The 7,969-nt window shown below is 39.9% G+C and overlaps 1 protein-coding gene and 1 non-coding gene across 2 annotated transcripts; both read right to left on the reverse strand.

Annotated features, from left to right (window-relative positions):
- Positions 1-4,149: 4,149 nt before the first annotated feature.
- On the reverse strand, positions 4,150-6,720 carry LOC143887235 (Tetratricopeptide repeat (TPR)-like superfamily protein). The gene has a single exon (XM_077391346.1). It carries the CDS (start codon positions 6,567-6,569, stop codon positions 4,230-4,232), a length of 2,340 nt encoding a protein of 779 aa, XP_077247461.1. The 5' UTR covers positions 6,570-6,720; the 3' UTR covers positions 4,150-4,229.
- Positions 6,721-7,628: 908 nt separating this feature from the next.
- Positions 7,629-7,713, reverse strand: TRNAM-CAU (transfer RNA methionine (anticodon CAU)). The gene is given in 2 exon segments: positions 7,629-7,664; positions 7,676-7,713. It is a non-coding gene; the product is annotated as a tRNA-Met (tRNA).
- Between the last annotated feature and the right edge of the window lie 256 nt (positions 7,714-7,969).

The raw sequence follows: 7,969 nt of genomic DNA on the forward strand, positions 1-7,969 counted from the left end.
AATGGAAGCGAGTTGTTGAAAGAAGCAAACGAATCGTGCAACCCTATTCTTATTTACTGCAAGGTAGCAAGGAATATTTGGAATTTAGTCAAGATTGTTTGAAGTGAACTTTGAAATGTAGGAGCATCCCCTTTAGCAAAGCTATGTTGGCCTTCACAGCTCTTTAGTGTAGGATTTTTCTCTTCTTTCTTGTGCATTAGTCATGTAGGGCGGAGTTTAGTCATTTTGATTTTTTTCATGTTCATTTTAGGCATTTCCACTAGGTGAGGGCAATTAGGTCATTTCGTCTTTGTAATTGGCTATAAAAGCCATTTTTGCATCTCATTTTCAGTTTAGTTCAATGTTTCCTTGAACACGATATGTTCCGGTATGCCGTACGGAAACGGGTACAAGGTACGATGGTAGCCCGGTACGTGGAACTATGAGGGTAGGCTTAGTTGGTTCACTATTTGGGGTTGTGTGTGTCGATTTGGAGTGCTAATTCGGGTTGCCCGGGTACTTTTTCTATAAAATATAAATACATGTGTGATTTGGACTTAAATTCAATTTCAAAATCCAAAACAAATATGGTATAAGAGGATTGGAAACTAGTAAAAAATGTCAAATGAAGTGAACTTTATGAGGAAGGAATAGAAATCATAATCAACTGACAAGTTTGGCGAACTCAAACAATAAGGGAAATGCCAAAATTTTAAAAGGATAAAGCACGAAAGGAAGCATGTTATCCGCGTGTAAATTGTAAACTGAGCGGTTGGAGCGTAAAGCCCCTGTTGATGTCTCTCTCTCTCAGCGTGTGTTGACTTTCATCTCTTTCTCTCTTGCGTGCCATCATTTTTAGCAATTTGGGTCGTAAACGAACCATGTTTAGGATCGTGTGACCCGGATCACCATTTTTAGCGATTTGGGTTGCAAATGAACCATGTTTCGGGTCGTGCGATCCAGATCACGAGTCGATAGTTTTTTGATATTTTGTAATACAGGATCGGACACCTGGTCCCCAATGTAATTCTAATATCAATGAAAATATGTCAACTTTCCCACAAAAAAAAAGGATCACGAGTCGATAGTGGGGTAACGACCCCGGTAACACTGTTTTAGTTTTTAGACGTTGTAATTGAATTTGAGAAACGGGATCAAAGTTATGAGAGCTTCTTGCTAAACTTTTCACGGAAGATAGATTTGTAAGTTGATCAAGCAACTTTTATCTTCTGATTTAATGTCTTTTATCCTTGAAAATCAAGAATTGTTGCATGCATTTGGTTTTGATGTCTGCACACCAAGATCCACCTGAAACTTTTGGATTGAATTCAACAAAGAGGAAGCCGAATTAGAGAGGATCACTGTTTGTGCAAGTTCTTGCTGAAGTATTGGAAAGTGTGATTAAACTGAGATATCATTGGCTCAAATCGACTAACTTCCCATTCCTGTATGTGTTCTTTCTCCTCTCTGCTGTGAAGTTTATACTTCCTATGAAGTTGTGAGTGAAATCATGCACCAAACAGCAAGGCAGAGTCATGCTTTTGCACATGTGAGGTTCAGATCTGCAATACAGCAATAGTTTGCTGGTTGTTTTCTCATTCTAGAGTTATTTAGCTGCTTGGATTTAAGTATCTCAAACCTGATCTGCAGCTCATCGCATTTTCAATTGTATTGGAGTTAGAATCTGAAATTTAAAACCTGATCCATCATCTCATGGTTTATGGAAGTGGAACAAGAGAGTTGGAGAACCGAGAACTCCAAAAGCTCTGATGAACCTGAAACCCATGCCTATCATATAAGACCTATTAAAGCGTCCATTTGGACCAGATCCTACAATTTCTTTTCTCTATTTACAATAACTTTATTGATTCCCTATGAATTCTGTTGGTTCAATGGTTGTTTTCACTCATAAGATTACTTCACAACTAGATCCATAGTCAAGGGACGCATGAATTTGATAGTGAATACTTCCAGCTTTGAAGTCCAACTCATTTGTGGTCGAAGTATGGAATCTCAATTAAGACAACGCAGAAAAACCTAGACTTGGACTGCATTCTTTTAGAGTATGTTACTAAATAAGGCTCGCGGGCTTTGAAATACTTGCTGCTCAGTAAATGGCTGCCTAAATAGATCATATGTAGTCATTTTTCAATCTTCATCGCCCCTACTGAAGCAGGAATTGGGGGTGAATAGATCATATTTAGTCATTTTTATCTGCTTCTTGTAATCTGGGCAGGTATTGCATATGCCCCTGTGGGGACACCTTGTCCCTGGATTGTAATGTTTTATTTGGTAATAAGAGTCAATTTTCAAAAAAGAAAAGAAAAAGCCTCTGTTTAAATTGAATCCTCTTTCATTGGCTGCTGGCTCTCAAGGGGCAGATGTTGGAATATTCCAGGACGTTACTGTTGAATTTTACGAATTCATGCTATTCAACAAATTGAACTACCTTCTTCAATCCAGAAAATCATTAGGCTCAGAAAATCTGGACAGGTTGCAGCTTGCAGTAGAATCCTATTACAGACCAGATAGAGCTCAACCTGAATTTTTTCTATCTTGTTGTTAGAATAAATTGTCTCCCTTCTTGATTGTTTGCTCTCTCTATAACCATGGTATCTCTTGTTCATTGTTTAGTCATGGGGTGACTGGTTGCAGGGGTTATTGAGAGAAATTAAAAATTGAAGTTCTAGATTGACACATCTGTCATGAATGATATGGAACCGACCAAGGTGACAGAGAGGAATTATTGAGTGGGGCCCAACTTTAGTTTACAATGGGACATGTGTTCTGAACCGTTCATTTGACTGGTCTTTGTTTTGGATCTCCCATTGGGCAAAAAGTCACGGCAATTGGCTGGTCCTTACTCTTACATCCACTAATATGAAATTTTCGTTACTGAACTCAACTCTGCTTGTTTCACAGCCTGTCCCAAGCCAAGGATAAAGGAGGAGGGTTGGCATTGCCACTCTTCTATGAAATGAATCATTGAATCCTAGAGGGCATCATTCTTCTCTGATTCCTTTCATAAGAGTGGAGATGGTCGGGATAGCTTATTGTTTTAAATTAGTTATACGGCTAAGATAGTATGAACTTCAAATTCAGTAAAGTTATAGCCAACACTGAAATTAAAATGCAAAACCAAGGTAGAATCCTAAAAATGTATTGAACACCAGAGAAGAGTTAGCATGCATTATTCCTTTGGTTTTTTTTCGTCTGAAGAAAGAAAAACAAAGGCCACGTTTGGCAATCATGAATTTCTTTTTCCATTGAATATTAGTTTACCCAATGGTGAGAGAAGTTGGGAGAGGGAGAGACCACAGAGGGACTCAGTGAGGTGACGGTGAGAGAAGGCTGAAAAACAAGGAAAAGAAAAGCTCCAGTCAAAATACAATTTTTAGCCACTTCTAACCATCTCCTCCCTTATGTGCCCTCACAAGACTCTTTCTCCCACCCTCGCCACTTGATAAATTAATATTCCATGGAAAAAAAATCATGCTTGGCAAACATGCCCAAAATGAACACACTTGGCAGAAAAGCTAAATATGTAACAATTAAAAATGCTAACTACCACCATCACAATACGAAATGTTCACAAGCTTTCGAGTAATTCATCACCAAATCTTCATTTTAGTAATTCATTGATAAATTAAAAATTCCTTCTTGTTGTATTCTATCCCTTTTTGCTTCTAACAAATTCCTGTTTACCTAGCCAAAAAATACAAATAAAAACAATGGGGAAATGAAGGTGTAGCTCAAGCTTAAGATTTTCATGGGTCCCAACTGCACCAGAAACTGTGTATGACTCAACCGGGTTCATCTTCTTGGTATCAAATCTGCGACCTCCTCCATTGCTTCTCTGTATTGTCACAGTTCTAGAATAATTGCCAAGCTATCAACCCAAATAACCTAGTGTGCAATGGCCATTTACAGACTGTAAGAGCCCTCTCTGCATCTAAATTCCTTGTTCTTGTAACACAATTGAATGACTATATTTTACAACAAAATTCTCAGTCAATCTGCAATCCAGAGTTTGATTGAAATTGTTCTTCTCTACCTCAGCAATATTCAGTCAGTTCTTGTAATGTACTACAGACTAATAAGAATTTTCACCACCAGTGGCCATTATCCATCTTAACAGCCATTCATGATCGAGACCATCACTATCCATCATTGAATGCAATCCACCATGAACAAAAAACTGCAAAAAAGACAGTTGGATGAAAGGCAAGTAGCTCTCCTTCCCAAGGTCTTTACACAACATCATCTTTGTTGCGCTTAATTGATGCCTTCTGGTACCTCAATTTCTCAATCTCTTTCTCTAGAAAATCCAGAGTAGTGTCGGTGACATGGTTCGGAGAGCACCTGGCATCCAACATCTTTTTCAAGAAGTTATATGCTTCTTTCACTCTACCAGCCTTGGCATGAACTTCAATGAGCGTGTTGAAAGTAACAACATCCGGATTTATGCCACTCGCAGTCATTTGTTTGAACAGCTTATTAGCTTCATCAATTTGTCCGGCCTTGCCCAACAAATGAATAAGGGTATTGTACATCACAATGTCAAGATACCCACCTTTCTTCATCAACTGATCCAACACAGCACTAGCAAGATCTGCCTTTCCCATCTTTCCTAGGCCTTGAATTATCACATTGTATGTTGCAATATCAGCCGGACAGAGCTTCTCTCCCATTTCACAAAGAACTCCCCATGCCTCATTGAAATAACCCTTCTTCACAAATGAACTAATCAAGGAATTGTATGTGTAACTTACAGGATCATTGCCCATTTCGGTGAAGACTTCAAACAGCTTGCAAGCTATACTCAATTTTCCTTTGGCTAGAAAGATCGACATGTATGTGTTAACCATGTCTATATCAAAAGATTTGATCCCTGTTCCTTGCACTCTCTGCCCTCTTGATAATGAAAATAATTGAAAATGGTTAGCAGACAGTACTTGATCAGCTAAACGATCCATGTACGGAGATGCCGACCACCCACCAAAAGAACTCTCCTCATCTTGTATCCCACTTTCTGAATTGGCATTCATATCTGTACTAGAATCGGCTGAAGGATTTATCAAACTCATAATCTCACTAAGGTCACCTTTATATGTGAACATCGGCATAAAATCTTTTCTCCTATGCTGAGGAGCTCTCATGGAAGCCTCCATATCAGCGTTCCACCTTAGAACATTCGACACCAGACTACTATCCCTGACATGTTTCATAAGGCGCTCCGCCCAATCCCACCTTCCTTGCCGATGAAGACTAATAAGTAGAGACGTGACTGTCAACAAATCAACAACAAAGCCTCTCGCCTCCATTTCTTCAACTAATTCCAGCGCTCCCTCGACCTGACCCTCCCTACAAAGATGCAACACAACAATGCTATAAGTAACAGCGTCCACAAACTGTCCTTTCTTCTTCAAATCGCAAAACAGCGTATAACCTGCCGCAGCCCTTCCATTTCTCAACAACCCATCAATCAGAATATTGTAAGTCCAACATGAAGCCCTCACACCATCCTGAACCATTTTCTCAAACAGTTGGCAGGCATCCATTATTTTCCTAGCCTTTAACAACCCATCAAGGAGAGAATTATAAACAACTGTATCTGGACTAAAACCATTATACTGCATCTCCTTAAAAACCCTTATCCCATCATCAATCCTATAAGATTTACAACACCCTTGAATGAGAATCCTATACGTAAATTTATCAGGCTCATGACCAGATCCTTTCAACTCTTCCCAAACAACCAAAGCATCATTCAACTTCCCAACCGAACATAAAACCCTAATCAGTGAATTATACGTGCACAAATCCTTCTCCTTCATCTCTTTATAGAGTCTCAGAGAAAGACCCAAATCCCCCCAACACCCAAAAGCATAAATACATATATTATAACTCCAAGTATCAAACCCAAAACCCTTTTCCCTCAATTCCTCAAAAACTCTCCTAAATTCTTCCCTCATATCAGCTTTCCTCAAAGCAACAAACAATTCATTACAAGCAAAAACATCCAAAACAGTATCCCCCTCCCTATTAGAAGTATCAATAACCTTATAAAACATAGACAAAGCCAAACCCAATTGATTTTTCTTCAAAAAAGCTACAAGAATCGAATTATACATTTGGGGGGTCAAACTAGTCCCCAATTCTTCCATATCATCAAGAATTTCAAGAGCCGAATCGAACTTACCAGATCGAATAAACGCTTCTAGTAAGAGCTTGAAGGTTTCTGAATCAACAACTAAATTTTCTTTCTTCATGAGATTCAAAAGGGGAGGGATTTCGTCTAGACAGCCAGAGCGGCAGAGAGTGAGGAAGATTTGTGAATAGGTGTTTGGAGAGTGTTTGTAGTTGGGACTGAGAGAAGCCCATTTGAAGAAATCCAGTTTTTTGGAGGAGGGGAAGGGATTTCGTTTGAGGATTTGGAGAACAAGGGATTCTGAGAGGGGAATGGAGGAGTGGCTGAGGTTTTGGGTTCCATGACGGGAGAGCGTTTTGGAGAGGGATGCGAGGAGGAGGAGGTTTGAGAGTTGGGAAGGAGGGGGTTGGGATTTGAAGAGGGTTCTTCCATGCCGCATTAGTGTGAGAGTGTTGCATTTTCGCGAAGAGAACTCATGTGCTTAGAGAGGGTTTTGGGCGGGGGTGAAGGAAGAGAAAAATGTATACGTTGAGATGATTTTAGAGTTTTGAGCTGAAGTGGGGTTGATATGTAGAGCTTTAGTTGCACTTTTGATTTATCTGAACCGTCCAATTGATAGGCCTAGTGGCTCAAAGGCTTTTATATTTTGAAAATTTGAAAATAAAAAGAACTTCGGAGAATCTCTCTTCTTTGAAATTTATTTCCTTGCTTTATTATGTGGGACTCAAGATAGGGGTGCAACTCGAGTCAGGTTGGGTCAGGTTGAGGCCAACCCTAACCCAACCCAAGATAGCATTCCCTCAACTCTAACCCGACCCAACCAGAGTGACGGGTTGAGGATGGTCAACCCTAACCCAACCCGCCTCCAAATCGGGTCGAGTTGAGTCAGGTTGGATTCGGGTTCATATAGGGCCAAACAAAAAAATACTAGAAAAAAATACATAATCCTACATTATAAAATTAGAGGATGGAGGTCGCGTTCGGGTTGGCAAGGCCTCAACTCTAACCCAACCTGAAAATAAATCGGGTTGGCTTTTCCCAACCCAACCCTAGAAAATGCCAACCCAACCTGAGCCAAAATCAGGTTGAACCCGTTGGGTTTGGGTTGAGCTCGACCCAAGTAGCACCCCTAACAGAAGATCAATCGCTATAAGATCATAACGTTAAAATGATCTTTGTAGTGAATTTATATGCATTTTTCTAACATTAGCTATTTTTGCCTCTTAAAAAATTTAAGAGTCCCTCAAAAGCCTCAACTTAGAGATGAACGCACAAAAATCTTGCAAGGATTATGCGTGCTTTTTCTTGTTATCTTTGCCTTCAAAATTTCATATAGATAATATATGCAAATAATTTACTGCCATCCAAAGAGACCGCTAGATGCTAAATTTAGGATGAAGATTTCCGCATTGAATGCTAGGGCGGGACGAAGAGAGAGCAAAACAGTGCTGAGAGAGAGAGGGTGGGGGGAGAGGGGAGTAGATCAAGTAAAAACAAATGGGGTGAGAGAGGCTCGAACTCTCGACCTCAGGATTACTCGATAGCTATGAGACCTACGCGCTAGCCAACTGCGCCACCACCCCATTTTGGTCTTAGATTCCTAGCTTAAATATTAAGACAAGATCGAATTGGGAATCAACTCGCAGAAAAATGAATTGTCTAGCTCATCGCCTAAAGCAGGGAACAAATGCAAAATGGATATAGCAACTTGGGTCGGGTTGGGTTGTGCTCTTTCTAAAAAATGAATAGGAATCAACCCGAACCCGACCTACCTGATTTTAATGTAAAAGCTCAACCCAAATACCCAAAAATCGACCCGTGTTGCACCCCTAGTAGCTA

Source organism: Tasmannia lanceolata, unplaced genomic scaffold, assembly GCF_043159265.1.
Source record: "Tasmannia lanceolata isolate RefF3 unplaced genomic scaffold, GAP_Taslan_0.1 ptg000012l, whole genome shotgun sequence".
In the NCBI taxonomy this organism is placed as follows: Eukaryota; Viridiplantae; Streptophyta; class Magnoliopsida; order Canellales; family Winteraceae; genus Tasmannia; species Tasmannia lanceolata.